The 25,162-nt window shown below is 40.8% G+C and overlaps 2 protein-coding genes across 2 annotated transcripts in view; both read right to left on the bottom strand.

The window, feature by feature from the left end:
- The window catches only part of tmem198ab (transmembrane protein 198ab), a 39,951-nt gene extending 36,598 nt beyond the window's left edge, over positions 1-3,353 (bottom strand). The window contains exon 1 of the mRNA XM_080877838.1: positions 2,931-3,353. The gene's annotated coding sequence lies outside the window, so the exon portion shown is untranslated. The remainder of the gene's footprint in view (positions 1-2,930) is intronic.
- Positions 3,354-4,275: 922 nt separating this feature from the next.
- Positions 4,276-23,739, bottom strand: cyp27a2 (cytochrome P450 family 27 subfamily A member 2). The gene is made up of 9 exons (XM_080878699.1): positions 23,405-23,739; positions 22,610-22,800; positions 21,584-21,783; positions 21,297-21,494; positions 21,041-21,204; positions 14,399-14,565; positions 8,514-8,595; positions 8,203-8,439; positions 4,276-6,659 (listed from the first exon to the last, which is right to left on the bottom strand). The coding sequence occupies exons 1-9, from the start codon at positions 23,654-23,656 to the stop codon at positions 6,543-6,545; spliced, it is 1,608 nt and encodes a 535-aa protein (XP_080734825.1). The 5' UTR covers positions 23,657-23,739; the 3' UTR covers positions 4,276-6,542.
- Positions 23,740-25,162: the final 1,423 nt, after the last annotated feature.

The raw sequence follows: 25,162 nt of genomic DNA, 5'->3' as shown, positions 1-25,162 counted from the left end.
CTTTGTGGTGTTTGAAGCTTGTGGCAGAAAACATCTATAACCTAATATTAAGTCACGGTCATTGTACAAAAGGCCAGCCAGTTCGCAGAACTCACGAACGGAGCCACATCTGCTGAGTAAGATATCATTTGTTGATACTGCCTTATTTGGTTGAATGATCCACTATCCAGTATTGTTTGTATTGTTGTATTACACATTTAATACACTCTGTTCACATAATTATAGAAGACTTTTATGTTCTTTCCACCAGAAACCACACCATCACTCACCACACGGCATATAGCATTTTACAGCCTGTTAAATCCCCTCACTCACATTATGGATGTGTGCTTCGGATTCTTGTTAATTAAATGAGTGAACAACAGATACCTGAGTGGCAGTGGATTTTGTGGATACGCCATCTGTTCTTATCGGACAACCCTGTTGAGATTGTGGATTCATAGAGTCAGCACCTTATCATCTACATCATTCATAGTCAGGAGGTCAAGTCCATCCCTCTTAAAGTGACCTCCTCCATTACAGTCATAGCACACAGTGTGCCACAGTCATAGCAGCAACAGGAAGTCTAAATTACTGTGTGATTAAAAAAAATGTTTAAAAATCATACGTAAGTGATATTTGTAAGGTTCGTTCTGAAGGTTCGTTCTGAAAAATATTGACTTCAGAGATCAATCAGTTGTTTGTGTCACACTTCTCTGCAACCCATGCTTTGCACTGCAGTACTGACGTGTAGCCTGGATTTAATTTCCGATTGTCTACACCTGACCAGGTGTGTATAAATTATAAAACTTTCCCCTCAGAACTTGGATGTCAGAGCTCAGAGTGACAACACAGCCACGTTTCCATTGGCAGTCGCCAGAAAAACAGGCTTTGTTTTGCTCTCTAGCGAGGTAGGGCCACTCAATGATCAACAGCAATACCTGAGCCCTGTACTAAAAAACGGAACTTTATCTTATCCAGGTATCTTTAAGGTTGGCTCTGAGTTTACTGTACTCCTAAGGTCTTTCACTTCCAACGAAAGATTTATTGAACCTCTGCAGGGAGAACAGTTTTTCAGTGTCTTTGTGTTTCTCTGATGGGGATCAGTAATAAATATAATTCTTAAATGCAACTTTATTCCTTTTTTGTGTTGGCAGAAAATAATTTTGCACAGTTTTATGGGTACATGTCTTAAGTTCTTTATTAATTTTTATTTGGCAACCATTTGATAATGTCTCAAAAAAATATTATGTTAATAAAAGCACTCCTAAAGTAGGTGATGCTCATAGGTATAATTTTCTGTGGAATAAAAGTCAAATGCTCTGCAAAACGCCCCTTTTAGATTGGTCAGATGCTGGAAACACCGCGTATTTCATGTGAATAATCAGCATAAATGCTGCGTTAACTTAGCAAGTTTATAACTAGCTTTGTGTGACCATTTATCCTGATTGCAAGCATTTGGGTAAGTGAAACCAGATACGTGAAAGATACACTACGCTGAACCCTTTATAGTATATAGTATTTGTTTTTTGGGGGGAGGGGCTTATATCTACAAAAATGTTCATGTGCACAGTCTGGTCTGTATACAGCTTAGTTAGCAAAACACAAATACTCAAAAACGGTGGTTCAGATTACAGGTTCTACGGTTTACAACACTCTGCTGCCATCTTGAATCACAAAGTCTGACTTTACGGAGGTCGTCACAGCTGAAAACTCCAACTGAGAACTTTGGATTTACTGCTTCCCACTGCAGACATAGGCATGCCTGAGGTTGGATTGGGAGAGACAAGACTTCTTTCTCTCTTGACTGCAGTTGTGAACTCTGTTAAATTTAACTTGGATTACTTAGTGCTACTTTCAACTTCTTCTGTAGGTATTTCTTCATATCTAATTTGACAGATTTTTGACAGATTTTTATGCTGGACGCCCTTCCTGATCCAACTCTAAGGGATTTATGTATCCTCCTGTTCTCAAATCAATGGACCTCTACACTATGGAACCACAACTGATAAAACCCATTGTCCTAAAAAAAATGACAGAAAATTAATCACTCTATATGACAAATTGATCACCTAAATCTTTTTTTAAAGCTGAATTTCAACCTTTCTCTGCTTCCAGCCTCTCAAACACAATGATACTTGGGTTTCTCTTAATGCCATGATTGTACACCAAAGATCTGGACTAAAAATAGTATTTAGGAGGATTTCCAGGATAGTGTGATGCAGTTTTTCCAACATTTCCCAACATTTTACGGACTAGATGATTACTCTTCTAATTGCAAACGTAATTCTGGGATGGTGTTAAACCTTTAAATAACTGTTATTGGCAAAGATCTACGTTAAACACCTGAGAGGTGGAACCAAAACATGCTGCTAGTTAGCTTTATATATCAATGAATCCACTCACGTTTCAGTACCAAAGAATCTGAATGCCAATTTTAGCTCCAATTTCCCAAATTTAACCCCAGCTTATGAGTGAAACTAGCGACTGCTTTAACTATGATGTTTATTTTCTAAAATTAATCATCCTAGTCCTAAAATTCTAAATCAGGAGGTTAAACCAGGCTTAAAACCAATCCGGAGTTTGTTTCAGATCACTTCAGGGACCTCTGGGAATGCTCAAACTCAGACAGACATGCTCTCAGCCCTCTCTAAAAATACTCCATCCATCCATTATCCATCCATCCATCTGCTATAATGAGAAGCAACTGACTCCAACCAAAGATCGACCCCGATGCGGCCATCCGGGTCAGACATCACCGGAGCTCAGCATCCATCACAGGAAGCCAGCTGGCCTCAGTTAAATCCCAAAGAGTCTGCATTTTAGTGCGTAAAAACACGTCCTCTCCAGCTAAAAGCATCAGTTAAAATAAAGATGCGCTCCTTCCTGATGTTTGACAGCAAGTGTTTGAGACAAATAAAGCGCGCCGTGCGCGTTAATCTGCCACTCACCATCATCCCCGACAGGTTGACGCGCCTCGTCCGCATCACAGCCAAAGGAGCCTCCCGAGCCCGAAACACCGACCATTTCCACCGTTTTGACCCCGGACGGCGTGCTCAGTGTTCCCCGGCAGCCTGCAGGGCGGTGGATCCCCGGCCGCTCGGACTAGTCATCCATCGGGGAGAAAGTCTTACAGCAAACGATTAGTAAAATAACCGTTACATGCCGGATATAAAGCAGAGCTGTGTGTGAGCAAACAAAAAGAGCTGCTGGATGATCCGGGTTGTGGGCTGGTTGGATGGCCGGCTGGATGGATAGTTGGAGGATACTGAGCCGCTCGCATTAAGCGGGTAGAGGATGGCCTCTGCAAAAAATAAAAAATAAAAAATAAATGACGAGGGCTCACTTGTCAGAGCCTGCACGGCTTTACTGATTATGAAGGAGGGACATTTAAATTCTAGCAGCGGCTCCTAGAGGCTGAGCTCTTAAATGCAACCACAGGATGAAGCTTCCTTTTATACTGTTTATTTAATATTAATTCAGTATTGCTCTGATATCGAAGGCTACAGGCACTACCTGCTGGTAAAGGCCTTGGAGCACACTCCCCGAGTATTTCAAATGGAATTACAAGTCATGGGGTCCCTTAAATAGAGGGATCTTCTAAATACCAGTTAAACAGAACCAGAAGGAACTTTTAGCATTTGACAACAAGAGTGAAGAAGTCACAGAAGTACAGCAGCAGCGTTTAAAGGCCGAGAGGTCATATTTACACCTGTCACTAATTATAGGAGTATTTTACTGACTGATTTCTGCCTCCAGTCTTATGTACCTGCTGAGATTTCTCCTCCCACATTTAATCAGAAATAAACCCCAATGACCTTCAGTAACACTTGGTCTGTCATCGGTTGGCCAGAACATTGACCACATGATCATACACCCCCCCCATTTGTGTCTTTGTAGCTTTATCTAAACTACACAGAAAAATCTCCCCCACATGTCATAAAACTCAGATCATCTCAAACTGGAATGTTGCCATCACATTTTTCAAGGAAAAAGGTGGTCCAACCTGGTACTAGCAAGGTGTACCTAATAAAGGGGCCAAAGAGTGTAGGTAATTGTTCAATATGTTATGAAAGTTTCTCTCTTATTGCATGTCAGATTCAGTTACTTGTGATATTTGATTGTGCGTACTGTCACTCGTAAAAAAGAAAAAAAAAAAAGATAAAATTGCTCTGGAAAAACTCATCTCAAATCTCACTTATCTGTCCTTAGAAAAGAGACTTTGTCCTCCTGTCTCCTTAAATAAAAATCAGACTGTTGTGTGTAATCTCTTTAATATCACATCAGTGCATCGTTCAAACTGGGAAACCTCACAGGACTCACGCAACACTGTGTAGATGTCCCTGATTTTCCTCGTGCATGTACAGTCATGCTTTCTCTTTGTATTCTTTAACAATGGCTTAAAGAGCCAAAACTGATGTTTGGATAGAGACATCTTGTTTTGTTTTGAGTTTATAAACACACTCTCAAATACCAGCGGCATAAACAAAAACATACCTGAATTTAAAAAACAAACAAACACACACAACACAGTGGAGCACTATTACTCATGGATCGGCCTCCCCAGAGCTCGGACCTCAGCATTACTGAAGCAGTGTGGGATCATGTGGACAGAGAACAGAACAAAAGGGAGAAACATCCAAAGAAGAGCTTTGAATGTCCTTCAAGAAGCCTGGAAAACTATTCCTGAAGACGACTTAAAGACATGACAAGAAAGCTGCCTAAGAGAGTTCAGACTGTGGTGAAGAATAAAGGTGGTCACAACAAATATTGACTTTCAAGCTTGTTAGAGTTGTGCAAAACACTGTTTTTTACCTTATGTATCTTATTTTCATGCATGCTTCATGTTTCAGTAGCTGCACCTATTTCTCATTTTAATAGGAAGATATAAAGAACTGAGGGGTGACTTAAGACTTTTGCACAATACTGTACACTTACCTACATCTGTTAAGCTACCTGTTAACACAAATATCCACTAAGTCAAGCCAAAGCCTTGTGATGTCAGAGGTTAAAGGGGAATGGCCAGACTGCAGTGAATGTGAATTAAAAAGTCAAAAATAAAGAAAATACTTGATTTATTTAGAAAAAAACACAAACATTTCATCTTTACTGGGATCACAATCACCACGTCTACATGTGATATTGTAATTGTTCAAAAATTCCTTTTCCTTCAGTAAATTCACACACTCTCTCCAACTTTATTCCTCTGTGTGGTTGATGCTGAGCTTACAGCAAAACAAACAGCGATCGGTGTAAAATATTTTATTAACCTCAACTTTAAATATGTATACAGCCTGCCGTTCCTCCTTATTGTCACAAGGGGGCAGTGTGCACTACCCATCTGCATAAGTATTTTCACACTTCCAACATCTGAGCTTTGAGCCCCACCTGCTCCAGCTTTACATGCACCAAAGAGATTAATAAAAACAGGTATGCAAAGCAAAGTGCTTGGAGTTAGACTGGCATTTTCTCACACACACACACACACACACACACACACACACACACACACACACACACACACACACACACACACACACACACAGAGTGATATTAGGACTCATAGTTATACAATTACAGTGATTATATAATGCAGAAGGCAAGATTTGGGCATTAGGTTCAATTTTGTGTGAACATCTAAACTCTGCAGAGAAGTCCTTTTTCTCTCTTTCTGGCTTCTCTGAAAGAGGAAGAAAAATATGAAATTACTTCCTGCACAAATATGTTTATGAAAGATAAAACAGCTCTTTTGTGTGTAAATACATGCACAAATAAAATCTTTAAAAACTTTAAAGGGAGAATTTCACTTCACTGGTTCATCATCAAAGACTTCAGAGATTCACTTTAGCCAAAGTCAATGTCAAACTCAAAGTCAGTGTAAAAGTTAATGAAAGTAAATAAAGTCATGTGTTTAAACGGCTTTAACAGCCAGTGTACTCTCAGATCTGACAGTGCAAAGAAGTTATACTTGAGTAGTAACTAAAAACTAATAACATCTGTTTTGCAAATTCTGTTATGGGTTAATAAATTGAGGAGCCACATGCACAAACCTAAAGGAGGTTTAAAAAACAAAAAACATGCCTTTACTTGCTGAAAAATCCAGAACTATACCAGAGGGCTAAAACTAAACAGAATGACAACAACTATGAAATAATAAAGGAAGACCATAACAGACGTTAGCTAAGGAAATATAAAGAAATACATATAAAGATAAATTATGAGCTTATTTCTTTAAAATGATAAATGTGCCCATTAAATGTGTTCCTAAAGAGAAATCCCTGCATGTGTCAACCTGGCTTGAGGATTTACTCACTACCATCATTGCTGAAATTTGTTAAATGCAGCTGCTGACAGGAATCTGCACCATTAAGGCTCAGATGCGTAACTGCACCACACCCAGACTGGCAAACACCAGAAATGGCCTTAAATTTTTATCTAATTACTCATTTGTACCTCTGTGCAGTTTTAGCCTGTTGCTCAAACTAAAGTTACACTGAGAAAGAAACTTCTGGGAGCACTTTTATTGTGAATGTACGAGCTGCTTGCCATCACTGGCACCATCTTCAGACTCTGGGGAGGAAGCGCAGATTGATGGGCTTAGCGGGAATGAGCAGCGTCCGAGTTTTGGCCTCCACTGTCGGTGCACCATCTTCAGGCTGGATCTCGTAATGCTGCATCAGCTGCAGAGCAATAGCAGGACTGTGTTAAAAAAATTTACCCATAAATCGGCTGCTTCCGATTGTAGCTAAATGTTTGATTACCTAAGTTATTTACTCTGTTGATTTGCAGAACATAACATATATGCTAAAAGTGCATTAAACTGCACTTCTCCTTTCTTTATAAATTCACTTTGTAAACAATTGAACCTATTGGGTTAAAACTGTTTTTAACATGAAAACAGAACAACGCTGACCACAGCCACCAAGACTGATGTTTGCATTAAAACGCTAATTAGGCAACCTGGCTTTTGAAAATGTCAAAACACACAAACCACAGGGAGACTCATCTCTGAAAGCAGCCCAAACATTCTTCAGCATATCTGTTTTCATATGCTCATATCTATGACATGACTTGAATACAGATATAACAGGTCATAGTTGTAGAAATTCCAACAAGCTGAGACAGATTATTTAAGATTAGGCAATCTGTCGATGAAAAGAATAATGCCCTAAAGCGCAACAAGGTTGCATCAGTGTGTAGAAAGGAAGGAAGAACTCCCTTTTAAAAGGAAGAAACATCCAGCAGAACCCAGCTCAGGGAGGGGCAGCCATCTGCCGTGACCGTCCGCCGTTTAAATATGAACGAAAAGGTTAAAAATATAAAATCTGTGGCGCTCTAAAGGCGCTGACCTTTAACAGCAGCCTGAAATGCCACTTTAAGCCAGCCGGCTTCTTCAGAAGTATTCAACAGCCTGTACACGTCCTTAGTGATAAAGATGAGACAGAGGAAGTGATACATGTCTCAGTGCATTCAAGTGCTGGAGCGCCAAAAGAAGGAGCTTTTCTATTTTGTTTGGCATTTTTGCAGAAATTCCTTCTTTCTTCTGTTTATTTCCCTCTAAGGACTCGCTAATCATTTTATTACTGTTTTTATTTCCAGTTTATCAGTTTCTTGCTGCTCAGCCAGCATCTGTAGACTGCAGGAAGATAAAGTACTGCAGCTGTCTTCACTTGGAGAGAACATCTAGTGTCATTTTCAGCATTTAGTCCTGGGTTTAAAAATATTTATAAATATTTCAGTTCAATTCAATTCAGATGCTTTATATTGTAAGTTAAAACCTACAATAATGAGTGAGTATAGGGGTGGGATTTAATAAGTTTTCTTCGTCCCACTCCTTTTTCAGGCAAGTTTTGTTTTTTGTTTTGTGTATTTTATGTTCAATATAGGTATTTGTTGTGCCTGAAAATGAATAAATAAATGAAATAATACAAAAAAAACCCAGAGAAAAAGCCAACAATCTTTCAAAATTACCTAATACTATCAACAGAAAGTGAAGAAACTACAACAGTGTTCTGGGTTAAAGGGATGTTAACTCAAGTCAAACTAGCTGGGCTGTACTTTCATGCAATGCCAGTTTCTACCACATGGTGCTTTCTATAAGCAGGCGAGGGAGGCTGGAAAAGGGCAATCCTCACAAGGAACGCAGCTGCCCCCCCGTGTGCACAGATTGTGCAGAGGGTACAAAAGGTACCCTTAAAAAAGCACTAGCTCTGCATCACTCACCCTGGACAGAGCAAAGTGCATCTCCATCTCTGCCACCCTCTTCCCCACACAGGCTCGCACCCCGACGCCGAACGGGATGAAGCTGTAAGGGTTATGCTGGTAGAAGCCGGGCCTGGCTCTGTCACTGCGGCTATTCGGCGTGTCACTGCGAAACCACCGCTCTGGGAGGAAGTGCTCAGCATTTGTGAACTCGGACTCATCGTGGCAGGCTTCATAATGGCACAGATGGAACTGAGTCTGGAAAAAGACGGCTTATTTTAGAGAGATGCTTAAAGACATACGAGTGTATGTGTGTAACCGTGTCTTCCTACCTTCTTCGGGAACCAGTAGTTATCCAGAATCACCTCGTTCTCCGAAACAAAGCGTCCGTTTCCAGGAACCACTGGATACAGGCTGGTTGAGGAAGAAAGAAACAAATCAGCCTCCAATAAGACATGAGAGATGTTTCCAGCTTTGTAATCGATCGCAGCTGACATGTTGGTTTTTGCGTAAACTGCATCAGAAGACAGAGAAAATACGTGAGGCCAAAAAGGGCAGATGTTTACTGAAAGACGGCTGATTCAGCTCACTTCCAACTAGGTGTTTTCATTCTTGCTCTACTATAGGAGCTTTGCATGACTTTGATTCTTCTGATTGGCTGCCCCTCATGGTTGGGGGTTCTGCTTCTTCTTCTGCTCTTTATTGTTAAATAGAGACAATCTTAGAAACCATTAACTATTTCAGAATTCACAAAAACCTGGAAGAAACATTCAACTGAGGAAGTTCTTTAGACCATCACGGTGTATTCAGAGCAGTGACAGCATCCCTTTAAAAAAAGAATTCCCCCAGAACCAAACAATCAGTGTTTCTTATGTACAAGAGCTCTAAAAAATGAGACTTGGCAGTTAAATTCTAACATATGTGGTAATTTAAGTGTACTCCACAGACCCTGGACAGACCCTGGACAGACCCTGGACAGACCCTCGGTACACTTTGCTCTGCTATGGAGCGTCATCAAAGTCTAATCAGACTCAAACTCTTTATTTCAGTAAATGAATTAATCAGGAAGTCACTTCCTTGAAATGATCTCTTCTTATTGCTTTCTTTTAACTGAAATAACTTTTTTTATAAAGCACCTTCTAAAGTGCTTTGACCGACAAAAAAAATATAAAATAAATTCAAACAGAAGGCAAGAGAGAAATAAGGAGGAACCAAATGCAAGGAGAGTGGAAAAAATACTGTGTAGACCAGTCTGAATGCATTTACCCTGACCTGAGAGTACAACTGTTTAATGCTAGGGCCAAATTTATTAGTGTTCCAAGGACATAAATATGAAGAACCCACATGAATAACAAATTACAAACAACTCTGACACCAACTGACGATCAGTTCAGGATGTACCCCAGCTCTCACCCCGTGCCAACTTGAATGGGCTCCAACATGCCTGCAACCCTAAAATGGATACGTGTAAGAGGACAGATGGATCAATTATAAGCATCTCAGAGAAAAGCATGGACACAGGAGTCATATGATCCATTTTGTTTGTAACAGTTAGAAGTGTAGGAGCTGTAAATAGAAAGTGTGGAAGTGGAAAACTATTCTCATAATCACATGCAGTCCAGCATTACTGCTTCCACTGGGACCTGTTTCCACAGAAGAGGGGCCTGAAAGCTGAAGGCTCTGCCTCCCATTCTACTTTTAAATGCTCTATAAACCACAAGTGAATATTAAAATATTAATAGTAACAACAACAATGTTGATACCTTTTGCTTGTGACCATAGGTGAGAGTGAAAATGGAGATATACTCAGCTCTTTCTGCTGCACTCTATTATTGAATTTTCTACAGTCGTCAGACTTTTTTCTTCCTCTTACAACGTTGTCACTGCTTTCTCCATACATGGCACAATACGTGGAGGTACATGGTTCATTATATAGCCTTTTATCAGGTACCAGAATGTATGATCATTTTACTCTTTTACTCACTTATAAAATTTTAAATAATACGGCACCTAGCTGTTTAATAGGACTTCTCCATTTGTATAACCCCCCCCCCCCAAAAAAAAAGCACTAAGATCTTCTAACCAGATGCTCTCAATGCAGCCCAGGTCTAGGCTTAAAACCAGAGGCGCTCGTGCCTTTGCCATCGCAGCACCTAGAGTATGGAACAATCTCCCTATTACCATTCACACTTCCGAGTCTATTCAGTCTTTTAAATCTTGCTTAAAGACTCACCTTTTTACTTTGGCTTTGACTTAAGTTAGTTGACTAAATTTTGGCTGGTTTCTATAGGTTGTTTTGTGTTGCTGTTGGTAAATTATTTTCTTCGCTCCTAATTTGTGAAGCACTTTGATCGACATTGTTGTTTTTAAACATGCTATATAAATAAATTTTGATAAATGCGGGTGGAGTAATCTGCAGATGATATGCAAATTGCATGGAGGTTGCACAATATGGAACGCCAGGACTGCCATAATGAATTAACTACACCATTAAATAATTAATTAAATGTGTCGTAAATATTTATTTTATTAATTATTTTCAATTGTAATTAATTATTGCCACATTTAATTATTTAATAGTGTATTTAATTAATTCATTACGGCAGTCCTAGCATTCCATAGCACAAGGCTGATTCTAAATGATTCTGACTTGATTGACTGATAACATAAGCACAGTTTTAAGAAGAAAATAGGCCAGTACACGTTTCATAAATCTGACGATAATTTAGTGTAGGAACTAATTTTTTCCACAGGGTGAGAACAGACGAGACCAAAGTAGAGACATTTGGCCAAAATGCACAAAACCTAACACAGCATATCAGCACAAAACACCTCACACGAGCTGTCAGCACGATGGTGGAGGGGTGATGATTTAGGTTTGTTTTACAGTAAATGAGTCAACCATGAAGTCCTCTGTATACCAAAATATTCTCGAGTCAAACCTGAGGAAATCTGTCTGACACTTCAAGCTTGGCTGAAACTGGGTCACGCAACAGGACAATTATCCCAAGCACAGCAGTGGTCCTGTCAAACTCCAGACCCGAATCTGACTGATGCTGTTGACCTTAAGAGAACTGTGCATAAGCAAATGACCTCAAATCTCAATGAACTAAAGAAGACTGGGCCTCCACAACGATGTGAGAGACTGATAAAGTCATAAAGAAAACCATTAATGCAAGTTATTGCTCCTAAAAGCTACTGAATGATGGCAGGTACTTCGCTTTCCACATGGCTGCACAGAGTCCTGTGAAAACATTGTGTATGCATGGAGGTATTGTGTTACAGATGGGAGAACTGGATGGGTCAGAGCAGACTACTGGAACAGTTTGTCCTTTACAGATAAAACCAGCTTTAATTTACCGATGGTTCTCACTGAGCCTGTCCTTCATAACACTACCAATCTGGCTGGAACAGCTTAACTATAAACACAGAAAATAAAGAAAACACCACCACCACCACACAACTGCTTTTAAACTAAAAGGGCAGTCAGACTGAGCTCCACCGAGGCCAAAAAAAACTGTATGCAACTAAGTACACAGGTAGCTTTCCGGGCAGATTTGGACTCGTTTTTTTCTGAACGCTCGAGCCACGGCTGCTTCTCCACAGAGCAGTTCATCAAGTGTGGAACATGAAGTTGTTGGGGATGGGTCACAAGAGGTCATTCGCAATAAATCAATTAGTACAAGACCTTCAAAGTGCAAAAACACTGAAATATGTAACTTTAACCTTGTGAACCTTTACCCCTCCTAGTGATACAGGCTGAATCAAATCACCGCCCCTGTGGGATAAAACCTGTTGGGATGGGTGCAAAATGCAAATAATCCCGAAGGATTTTTTGACTCTGGCATTGTCACTGTCATGATTGATTTAAATTTTTAAAAAAGGAAAGAAATAATGACACAGGTATGTGGCTTAAGAATTGCTTACTTAGTATTATTCTTCATTTTCTGACCCATGTTTGACCCTGAACTCACTGTTAGTTAGAAAGAACTTAATCCACTGATTGAGAATTAAGTTCAACTTAAGGACAAAGTTAATCAGTGAAAACTCAAAAGAAAAGCTTCATTTTCCTGTTGTGTCATGATCAGAGTCGCCAGTAAATGTTTGAGGTCACAGTTTGACCAAATCGTGTTGAAAATGCACCCTTACTCCACCACAGATTACTATTACTGCCACAGAGGATGTGAGGATTTCTCAGGAACTAGAGCACACATTTTCTTGTAATATGCTACCAGAGGTGGACTTGGTCCAAGTTAGAAGTGACTGGAGAAACTGGATCCGTCACCAGGGGTTTGTGGCAGAAGTCTTGCAAGGCAGAACAGAATTAAATGTGCTGTGTCGTGGCTCAAGAGTTAGGAGTTCGCCTTGTAATCGGAAGGTTGCCGATTCCAGCCCTGGCTTGGACAGTCTCGGTTGTTGTGTCCTTGGGCAAGACACTTCACCCGTTGCCTACTGGTGGTGGTCAGAGGGCCCGGTGGCACCAGTGTCCGGCAGCCTCGCCTCTGTCAGTGCGCCCCAGGGTGGCTGTGGCTACACTGTAGCTGCCATCACCAGTGTGTGAATGTGTGTGTGAATGGGTGGATGACTGGACGTGTAAAGCGCTTTGGGGTCCTTAGGGACTAGAAAAGCACTATACAAATACAGGCCATCTTTAAAAGTACATACCAAAATGTATTTATTTATTTTTTAAGGATGGTATTGCCTTTAATTGCTCAAGAAAATGCCACCAGTATTCTGAGTTTGGCATGGAGGGAGTTTTCAGCCTTGGCAGAGGTGTATTTTGCTCTTATTCTTACTGTGATGTGATTTGCTGACTGAGGGTTTTTGAGAGGTGTCTGTCACAGAGACGACAGAGACGCGGGAACACAGCAAACGCCATCAGTAATCCTCGAGATTGTTACGTTTTTTTTCCTTCATAAAAACACACCTCTCTGAAATTTAGTCATCTAAGGTGTGTGGCAGTGTGAGAACAACACAGCAATTTTTGAGTTTCAAAGGTGATGACACACACTGAGCAAACCATTTTGTACACAAGCAGCCACTTGAATATTTGCAAATACCACACAGGTTTCCATTCTGCACCCACAGAAGCAGGAAACCGTCCAAAACAACATATTCAGCATGAGAACTTCCTGTGTGTGCTTCATTTAATCAGATTTTCAAAGAAAGCCAGCATGCATATGTAGCTGAAGGTTTTCACAGACTTGAACTTTTACCTCTAAATATCCTGACGCTTTTAAACTGTGGAATTGAGGCATAGGGCTGCAAAAGCACGATTTTATTAAGACTAAAACTTGATTTAACCACATGTTGCTTTTAATGCAGCTCTGACTTGTCTAAGTAAGTGATCTTAAAACAGTTTGACATTGCTGGGTTGGGCCGTTCTCATAAAATACTCTATCAAAGTCCTGAGCCAACCCTCATTTCTCTATAATTTGCTTCCAAAGGGCTTTTAAAGTGCTGGAAAGCATCGGATTAAGAACAGCTTTATTTTCAAGCATGTGAATGATCCCAAACACACTGCCAATGCAGTAAAATCATACCTGGATAGAAAAACAAACAGTGGAACACCATCAGTCATGGATCGGCCTCCCCAGAGCTCGGACGTCAACATTATTAAAGCAGTGTGGGATCATGTTGACAGAGAACAGAACAAAAGGCAGAAACATCCAAAGAAGAGCTTTGAATGTCCTTCAAGAAGCCTGGAGAACTATTCCTTCTATCATGTCCAAATTCAACTCTGCTGTCTAGCAGAAGGTTTCAGAGCACTTTATCATTCTGTTGGCAACCTTCATGAAGTTGCCAGTTCAGTCTTCCAGCAGGATTTAGCACCTGTGTGTGAAAACCTACATGAGGAGCTTTGGCACTCACTGGAATTTCTCATCCGATAAGTAAACGAGAGGCATCCAAAAAAATCCCAGCTTTCACAAAATCTTGTTACTGCTTGTCTCAAACTCAAACTGTTCCCTGTCACGAATGACTTCACATCACTAACTTGTGTAGTTTGGATGAGTGGACAGCAAAGTTTTGAAAAGATTCAGTGCAAAACACCAACTTGATGATTTCCAGCATGCAGATGCAAAATACATCACGTGTTTGTAGATCATTTATGAATTACAGACTTGTTTTTAAAACCATCAGGTCTTCGGTTAAAATGCTTACGGTTAAGAAAAACTTGACTCCTTTGAGAGACAGACGCAAATAGCTGTCAGCTCACCGTAATGTCTCCTTTATGACGGCCTTCAGGAAGGGCATCCTGCTCAGGTCATCCATGGTTGGCTCCCGCTTGTCTGGGCAAACCGAATTCACCTCGCTGTAAAGTCGATCCTGAGCCCTGCTGTCTCTCGCTAAGTGATACAAAGCCCACGACAAGGTGTTGGACGTCTGGAGTCAGGTGGGAGAAAAATGGAAGAGGTTGAGTAGATACGTAGGTAAAAATTAGAGGTAAAAACATCACAAAAAACTTAAAACGATTATTACCGTGCAAGTTATTGATGTACATCAATGCTTACAACACAAAAAACACTATAGTGTCTCTTTGTGATGTTTACTCAGCATTTGCAGGGATCAATTTTCTTTCCCATCCTGCTAAAATAATTCCTTTTGACTCTGTGTGCACCTCCTTCACACTCCTGAGCTCAGCAGCTGGGTGGCACAAACTATCTGAACTGAACTAAAAAGAAAACTCCAGTCTAAACACACAGCATGAGGTTAGCTTCTAATACCCGAAAGTGTAAACAGGGAGGCACTATGAGAAACTACTGCACTATAAGACCTGAAATCTGTGAATGTTTGTGTAGGTTCTCAGTTCACAGTAGTCTTAAGGGCCTGAAATATACACAGGAGAAACCAAAAAACCAAACCACATACACACGGCACAACACAGCACGAGACTTGGCCATACATCTGCACTTACAGGAGAAAGGATATTCCGGTCTTCAGATCCCTTCTCAGGCGATTTAAACGCCACTCATGCCTTAACCCGTGTAACCTAATAGCTCACATAATGACGGGATAGGGCAATTTTCACAGAGGATCCACACCTTGACCCCTGTGATGGTAATGTCCCATGTCATGGACCACACCTTGGCTCATGTGACCCAAAGTAACTCTCTTGACTTGAAGGCTCAACTCTCAGTACCACCTACATTAAATTACTCTCCATAAGATTTTATTACCCTCTTAGGTGAGGGGTGAAACATTTGTGTTCTGAGAAAGGACACGCAGAGGCTTTTCTGCTATTGGCAGGTTTTCTTATGGCCTGATCTCTTTAGAAATGTTACTAAAACAATGAATAAGCTCACTATAAATGTAATATTCTAACATCCTTGTATTGAGACTCTCCCCTCTATGCACTGCTTTGCATTAGCTTCAGTTCAATAAACATCTGCTCTGTTACATTCAAATAATAGTATACTTTAAATATTTCTGGCTTGCCTTTGTTACATTCACATACATGCTGGGTCAGACTACATCTCTCTCAAATTCAACTCAGTATGACATAAGATTAATGGGATTCAACACGACACTCCCCAATAATCATTGTCTGGCACATTCATACACCCTAAAGGCACGTCCTTGCAACACACACTCACACACCCCAATAAACAGGCTCCCTCCCTTATCATTGTTGTTACCATTGTAGACACTATACTGAAGCCAACTCAAACTCAACTCAAAGGACTTTTTGGCCTCTATTGGTGCACTCCTGAATAAGTCTGAAGTTGGAATTGCCAAATTCCCAGTAATCATTTGAATCAGCAGTCTGCTCAACTCCGATTTCCCACTCACAAAGTTGGACCACCCAAGAAACTGCATTCTAAAAAGTACTCATGTTTTGGGGGGCTCTTTAGCCTTTACTTCACTAGAACGGTGAAGATAAGAAAGAAGTGCAAACAGAGAAAGGCACACAGTAAAAACCAGAAAAACAATTATTTCTAGTCTTCTGGAATTTTCTTTCCCATCTGTGAGCACACACAATCAATGTTTCAGGAACAGACACATCTTATCTGAAAACCCAAAGTCACTATCTCCTCACCACATTTTCATCTCGTTCACCATCCCTTTTATCTTAAAAAGAAGATGGCTTGATTGAAAGCTATCTTCTTCACTTGATTTAAAAATAGAAAAGACTATTTTAAAGGATGAATCATGAAATTTGCTGTATGTGAAAAGGAAACTTCTTAAAATAATGGACCCTATCTTCCTTCCTTTTAAGTTAACCTTAAGCCTGTTACTTTTCCTCTATCACGAGCACAGCGTACAAATACTGACTAAACATTGTGAGCTTTATCTTTGCCCACCTTGGATAACCAAGATGTCCAGATTACGCAAACTTCCAACTTGTAGCTTGTGGCAAAGGATGGGGACAAGCCTGAACCTCACCAGGGAATGCCGCCAAACGGGCTCTGTGACAGCTTGCTGTACGTGCCGTACCAGATGTGATCCCTACTGGGCTTGTCTTTGTGTTGAATACCAGAGGTTTTGATTCCCTCAGGCAAAACTGAAACAATTTTGCTGTAAGTAATGTGTGTTCGCTTCTCACATAAAAACATTGCTGGGTAAAACAATAACAAATCACTGCTGCTGGTTTTCTCACCATTAAATCTAACTGACTGATTGCAGTCAGTCCAGGCCGCCGGTTTCTGTCGACCCGTGTCAAGAGGACACAGAGATGGAAATCTAGTGTTTTTGCTATTGTGAATCAAAGCTTACATGGTTGTGGTGAAGGTGGAGGTTGAGTGAGAGGCTGAAAAGCTTGAGTCAGACTGAAGTCAAGACAAACAAGTCCACACCTTGAATTTTGTGTGCTAAATGAGCTATGGCAGTCTTTTAGGTTCTCTACATGAGCAACACAGAGCTTATCTGTAACTTCTTTGTTGTTCGTTGCACATAAGATGCCAACATGTTTGGAAAAGGTTTGTTTATTTTGCAATGTAACGTAATATGGATGAATAACCGCTTTCCTCACTCAACTGCCTAGAGACAGTTTAACAATGAGTCCACACAGGAAAATAAAATAAAGGTTCAGCTAGCAGATTCAGTGTCGAATAAGGCACCAATAATTGTGTTGCTGAGGTTTGTAGGTCACATGTCGCAGACCCTGTTTCTTAAAGAGTTTGCACACTGGCAACAAACACCTCTTAGAGCTAATGACGTTAAAAGTGGTCAGTAACATGATCTTTTAAAAAAGGAGAATCAGAGGGGCCGAGTCATTTTAGAAGTAAAGGTAGGAAGAGGATTATCACTCTAAGAAACCTTCCACAGCATAAGAGTGTTAAAAAAGGATGGAATTTATCATCTAAGTCCATAATCTTATTAAAAAATGAATAAAATCCAGACACATTTGTTTATTAATAATAATAATAACTTAAGGTTTGTACTGGACAAGATGAGCTTTGAATATCTTTGCCATCATTGCCTGTCAAGGAGTAAAATTCCAGTCTTCTAGAATACAGCCTTGGGGGGGGGGGGGGGGGGGGGGGGGTGTCGCAATTAGGAGATCTATTTCATTACTTTGAGCTTGAGTAAATTAGATAACATCCTTGTTTAAATTTCAGACAGCTGACAAGTGACTATGGAGTGTGATAGGTTTGGTACTGATAAAGTTTAGGGTCATCAGCATAGGAACAGAAACAGAGACCACGGTGACAAATGATCTAGCCAAAGGGGATCATGTAAATGAAGAGAAATGGTCCAAGCACAGAACCTTGAGGCACACCTTGGTTAACCAGGGCAGCGGCAGAGCAAGGGCCTTCCATTGTGTTTGGTGAGCCAGTATGAACCTTCCAGATCCCTCAGGTCATCTGGATCCGGTTTTTTCTCAGTTCCCAGAGTCAGAACCAGACACGGAGAAGCTGCATTCAGCTTTTATGCTCCTTATATCTGGAACAAACTCCCAGAAAGCCTCAGATCAGCTGAAACACTCAGTTTATTTAAATCCAGGTTGAAGACTCACCTATTCTCAGCTGCATTTGAATAAAACACCAAATCCACACTTTAAGCTTAAATTTCAAAACTTACATTTAACTACTGATTTTATCTACTGTTCTGATTTTATCTGTTTTGATTTTATATACTGTTTTGTTTGTTTGTTTGTTAATTAGTTTGTTTGTTTGCTTGTTTTAATCAATTTTAAATCATGCTTTTTATTTGTTTTTGTTTCTAATGTCTCTGTAAAGCACTTTGAATCACCTTGTTGTTGAATTGTGCTATACAAATAAACTTGCCTTGCCTTGCCTAGTAGCAGAGGTCAGGGGCACCTGAAGGATGAGGTAGATCAAGGGGGTGAAGTAGCCAGTCCAGCAGTCTGGAATGGCTTTGCTGATGACAAATGAGGGAAGAGTAATAATAAGTCTTGTCCTGAGAGAGAGAGAGTTTCTTTACAGGACCTCACATGATGTCTATAAGGCTATAGATCCTCTAAAATCAGCAGGAGGTGGTCTTTAGGGCACGGACGTCCATAGTGAACCATAGGCCACAGCAGGTAAAAGAGACTGTTTTGAGCGGGTCAAGGGAGTTGAGGCTGCTGGATATGCTGTTATAAAGTTGGACTACTCAGCTCAACTAGACCACTCAGTTTTTAGGGTTTTCCATTAGATAGTAGTACTTGGTACCAGGTGCTTTTTTAGGACTTCCAAGTCAGTTGAGTTGAGCCAGAAATGTGACATCAAAAGACTGCATGCCACTGATTGGTGGGGGAGTGAAGTCACTGGATGAGTCATGAGAATAAATCCTTCACAAGAAGCAAATTCACCATATTTAAACCCGGCAACAGGGAAATGGCTGCAAACACACAAGTCCACTGTTTCTGTCAATAATTGTATTTCAGATAAGTGGTGCTTTATTGTTGAGTTACCGGGCATTCAACAGCATGCACTGCTGATGTTGGGACAGGTCTAGAGGGAGTGGTGCTGTCAGTACAAGCCAGTGGTCTTGGATTGCTCAGAGCACTACCAGAGGGATACTCTGTGAAAAAATTACGTATTTGCAATCAACGAATCTGGTTAAAAAGTAAAACGCATTTCATGGATGAGAGCCAATAAACCAAACTGCATTTTCATGACTGTCAAACTGATATTTAGAACTTTTATGCTTTTTGGAGTCTTTTTTCATTTACAGAGTGCAAAATCTTGGGAGGATAATATTTAAATGAATCACATAAATGTTTTTGGCACAATTTGCTGCAAACTGTACTAAGTCTAAGCCTGAAAAACATGTCCCATGTGTCTGTGTCTGTGATGACTGTCATTAAGAGTGTTTATTTTAGAACTGGAAGGTGAGACATTATGAGATTGGGTGTGCAAGAGCAGATGGCTTAAAACTGAGCACGGTGTCGAAACTTTGCTTCCATCCTCTGACTCTTCAGAGTCCTCACCCTGCATGTTTAGAGAACGTCCCACACATTCTGGCCTTTACTTATACTGGTGTCTTGATTAAGCTTACCCAAGGTCCATACCAAGCATTGGAGGGAAAAGGGGGGCCAGTATGGGGTTATTTTTGTGCCACTATTCTGAGCGCATGTAAAAAAAAATTGCAGGTGCAAGTATTGTATTTTGAGGAGAAATTTATTTTGAGCAAAGAAAAGCTAAATTTGAGTGAACAAAATTCATTGCTGTGTGCAAAAAATGTATTTCAGTGTTTGCTATTATCCACACACACACACACACACACACACACACACACACACACACACACACACACACTAGCAGCCCTTCTCGCTCAGTTTTTGCACTTGCGCTCGCAATGTGTTGCTCGCGCTCTCAACATTTCTGCCCGTGCGCGTTCAACTCTTTCTGTACACAGTTATATTTGTGCCACAAAACCGGCCAATCACAGACTTGGATGCAAAAAAATCTGATTGGCTGTTCTGGTCTCCAATCAGCTCGAAATGACGAAATGCAATATCCCAGAATCCATTTCGTCCAAAACTCAAACGAGGCAGTGGCGGAGGAACACAGAGTGGCGGAGTTTGAAATATTTCTCTTTCTGGGTCACAAAATAAACTTTTAAGATATTTTCATGCGAGAATGTAGCTGTGTAAACTTCTAATATCTGCTCGATTCATCAAGACATCACATATTTGCAAAAGTGCTCTAACGTTTTCAGAGGTGTGTGTGTGTGTGTGTGTGTGTGTGTGTGTGTGTGTGTGTGTGTGTGTGTGTGTGTGTGTGTGTGTGTGTGTGTGTGTGTGTGTGTGTGGATAATAGCAAACACTGAAATACATTTTTTGCACGCAGCAATGAATTTTGTTCACTCAAATTTAGCTTTTCTTCGCTCAAAATAAATTTCTTCTTAAAATGCGACACTTGCACCTGCAATTTTTTTTTTTGCATGCGTTCAGAATAGTGGCACAAAAATAACGCCATAGGGCCAGCACAAGTCATGTAAGATAGTCATTTCAGGCAACCAAGTTCATTTTTATAGCAAGCTCATGATCTCTACTCAGAGATTAGTCCACAGTGTAAACTAAATCTCTGGCTTCTCTGGATGAATGAGCTCCACCTGTCTCACTGCTGTCTGCCAGCACCACCACACAGCCCTCATCAATTTCTAACAGAGAAGATCACTCAATCAAAATATATTGATTCTCCATTCGATACCTCTCAAACAAGTTTAATCACGTGCTTACACTGTATTAATTTATGTTAGCAGACACACACTCCCCAATTCTGCTCATTTTTTGACCCACTAATCTTAAAAGATGTCAGTAACTGCTGGTTTACAGAATAAAAAGGAAAAATAAAAGGCATTTTGGAGCAGCTCAAACTGTGACAGTTAACCAAAATTTTCTTTCTACCAATAGTGAACAAATGGATGAAGAACAGACGCATGATGCTACAGCATTTTGTTTCCTCACCGTGTCGACTCCTCCCAGAATCAGCTCTGTAACGCTTATGTAGACTTCCGCTTTGGTCAGTTTGCCAGAAGACAGCAGGTAGGTCAGGTACATGGCCTCTATAGGCTCACCCCTGCTCACCTGAGCTTCAACTTCAGCCATTCTTCTGTCGATGAGCATCTGAGCTGCCGTGCAAACACATAAAAGATACAAATGAACTTAAAGCAAACCCAAAACAGCAGAAATCTTCCCTTTTGTGTTTTTTTCTGTTACATACCTACTTCATAGAGGTCATCCCAGGCCTGAACAAAGCGTTTCCAGAAGGGGAGGATGTTGCGGGTCCATCGTGGGAAGAGAAGCACCATGTCAGCAAATGTCATCATGTCGTTAAGAGCCTTGATGAAGCGAAGAGTCTCATGGGGAATCTCCTCCTGCAGGCACCCCAGTCTGGTCTCAAACAGGATGGAGGATATACCTGTAAATAAAATATTAATAAATACATAAATAAAAGAGTTGCAAACCCTAACCTACACCCCCTTTAGGATTAGTTGCTGTCCCTCTCACCTTCAAAGCCAAACTTGTAGAGCTCAGCTGCCACGTCCAAAACTGTGGCTTGGTCCTGACTGCGAGCTCGTAAGAGCTCAATGCGTTGCAGCAGATCTCCAGTCACCTGCTGGATGGTGGAGGCATAAACCGATACCTCCTGTAGCTTCAGCATCTTGGGGTTCAGGGCACTGCGGATGCGATACCACTCTGGTCCTGTTCTGTAAAATTAAAAGGGAAAAAACTTAAAAGGACAAGTAACAAAACTCTGCGGAACTCCAGTAGCAGGTTTTGCCAAAATCAAAGGACAATTTATAATTTTTGGCTTTATAAACTCTATGTTATAGTCAGTATCAATCAGCAGAGACGAGAAAGGATAATAACAACAACCAGAAGAAGAACAGGATGCTACCCCCACGACACAGAAAAAAAGTCGATGGATGAAGTTTATTAGAGAATTATGGCTGTTAAAAAAAACTTTTGGCCAGTTTCTGTTTCAGTTTCAGCACTCCTTTACTACTCCGCAGAAGATATTTGTACATTTTCTCTTGCTAAATGTTCTTATATACATACCTGTACTATGAAAGACCCCTGAGGAACGCCAGTATTCTTTTATGAAATCAGATTTTTTTTTTAGCTTAAAGAGATTCTTCACAAGCACCCAATGGATGCCTCCACAATCCACCAGGTTGTTACATGGGCTTAACTTTACCAATTTTCTTTTCCAAAAATTTAAGAATTACTTATAGCTTATAAGATAAGATAAGCCTTTATTAGTCCCACACATGGGACAGCAGAAAGTGGACAGTGCAAAATTACAGCAGCAAAACTGGAACAGGATAAGGTAATAATAATAAGATACTATATATAATAGAATGAAATACTATATACAAATACTATGTTGTCAGAGAAAAATGTATATTTGAAATTATCATTTGATTATTATAAGTCAGAGGATCTCCTCTGGGTTCCTTTCTGGGTCCCTGGCTGTTTGTAAGGAATTTCGGACACATGAATGAAAGTTTTTTTGACATCATCTACACTCACTCTACGTGGAGTCCGTAGGCCTGGCCCCTCAGCTCCCTGTACTCCTTCCAGTGGGGCATCTCAACTCGGACTGGGTAGCGGCCTTCCTGCTGGATCACCTGACCAATGAGGTCAGGAGTCGCCACATTGACGATGTCAAAAGGGCCAAACTTGGAGCGCCAGATGGGCCCATACTGACGCTTCTGTAAGCCCTACAAAATTGAATTATTTAAAAGTCTATTTTACAATAACAAAGACAATGAGGACATGAATATCTGTTTAATTACAATCACTAATTTCATTACTTTTTAGATTTTGGTTTTTATTCACACTACTTTTAAATAGATTGATCTAAATAATAATTAATATGATTAACACTTTGAAAAGCTTTTTTAGGAGTTTGGGAAGCTGTTTTCAGATTATACTGTATAATTACTATTCTATAGCTAAAAACTTAATACCAAACCTGTTTAATTTTAGGTCATACATCTAAACTAATTAAAATGTTTAAATGAAACCACTTAAAAGTCATTCTCTCTGTCCCACATTTAGTTCACATTTCATTCTGGCTGGACTTCATACAAAATCGAGCCAATAGAAATAAAAGTGAACAAAAAAGCCAAAATGTTTGTTCAAAAGTTTGAAAGAAAGTAACATCCCTGAATGCGTTTTCTCGAAACACTAGCAGCAGCCGTGGAAACAGTTTTTGTTGTCGGCTGAAGGTCATCTCATACTTGTTCTACTCTTTAGCGCAAATGTACAAACAGTTAAAAAGTTGCTGTTGTTGTTTTAAGCCACTAAATTCTCTTCCAGTACCTGCAGTAAGTGCATCTTTTCCGCGTATCCTTTGACCAACAACCAGTACATACTGGTGGACCGGCTGGGCCCCGGTAAGTCATCAATGCTCTTCAGCCTAACCGCCTCAGTTGCTGTCTGCACGTTCAGGTTTCTTCTGCCCGGGATGGAAGCGAAGGGTGCGGGTCTGAGCACCGGAGCGACCCGAAGCGCTGTCCCGGAGCAGAGCGCTGGGAGGCAGCGGTACCAGGTTGCAGCAGCCCGGAAGCCCATAGTGAAAGCGCTGTGTGAAAGAGTCGATTGTGTGTGTGCAACAGAGCATGTGCGTATTTATATGCTTGGAGCGTAGTTTGATTACAAACCTTTCATTGTACAGATCCACCCCTTCAGGCAATGCAGGTCAGGTTTCATGAACCATGGCTGTGACGCCTGTGGGGTTCACATGTCACAACGTTTTTCATCAACACAACTTATCAGAGCCTCTGGCATTAAAGAAATAACACATACCCAAGAAAATGATGAACTTGTAATTACGTATCATCACTGTAATACTTGCAAATAAAAGGCGCAAAAGTAAAGCTGTACCTGTGGTGTAACATTGACATCTAGTGGGCCCTACAGAGGTTGCACATCAATACATGCCATTGCCAGAAAACAAACCAACATACTGGTCTAAAGAGCTTGGAAAGAAAAGCGTCTGGACTTCTTTAAGTTACTTCAAGACGTTTCACCTCTCATCCGAGAAGCTTCTTCAATTCTAAGGTCAAATGGTGGAGTGGAGTATCCCAAAGACAAAAACTCCTAAACACAAATTTAGCAACGTAGTATATACTGTACAGTGTAGCGAGGAATGCTCAGACCTCTACATTGGAGAGACCAAACAGCCACTTCATAAACACATGGCACAACACAGAAGAGCCACCTCGATGGGACAAGACTCAACGGTCCATCTGCATTAAAAGGACAAAGGTCACTCTTTTGAGGATGCCAATGTTCACATTTTGGACAGAGAAGACAGATGGTTTGAAAGAGGAGTGAAAGAAGCCATCTATGTCCACTGTGAGTGACCATCTTTGAACAGAGGCGGGGGTTTACGACACCAACTGTCTGCCATCTATAATCCAGTTTTGAGATCCCTTCCCAGACGCCTTAACGCCCACTCACATCCTGGGCCATCTGATCTCAGGAAATCACATAAGGTGGGGCCAGGTTTCACAATAAGCTCCCCCGAAACCTTGGCTGATTGTGACCTACATCTGTTTTCACACCTTGGCTCATGTGATTAGGTCGGGGATTATTAGGTGGTCCATTGTCCCTCTTTGGGGGGGGAACTCCCACTGGGTTTAAATCTGGGACTCTCTGCCATTTGACCTTAGAACTGAAGAAGCGTCTCAGATGAGAGGTGAAACGTCTTCAAGCAACTTAAAGAAATCCAGACGCTTTTTTCCCCCCCAAGCTCCTTAGACTACAATGACCTGGAGGACTGAGAACCTTCACAGACATAAACCAACATGATAAATATTATCTATTTTTTAATCAGTCTTACACCATTAAAGTGATTCTAAAACAATACTACTTGAAAACTCATGACGGGCAGGGATAGCTCAGTAGGTAAAGTGGTCGCCCCATGATCGGAAGGTCGGCGGTTCGAATCCACTTAACGGCTACCCTGAGGTACCCCTGAGCAAGGTACCGTCCCTACATACTGCTCCCCGGGCGCCTGCTTAGTGGGCTGCCCACTGCTTCACTGAGTGAATGGGTCAAATGCAGAGAAAAACA

Source organism: Rhamphochromis sp. 'chilingali', assembly GCF_963969265.1.
Source record: "Rhamphochromis sp. 'chilingali' genome assembly, chromosome: 3".
In the NCBI taxonomy this organism is placed as follows: Eukaryota; Metazoa; Chordata; class Actinopteri; order Cichliformes; family Cichlidae; genus Rhamphochromis; species Rhamphochromis sp. 'chilingali'.
This window is presented reverse-complemented; position numbering and strand designations above follow the sequence as displayed.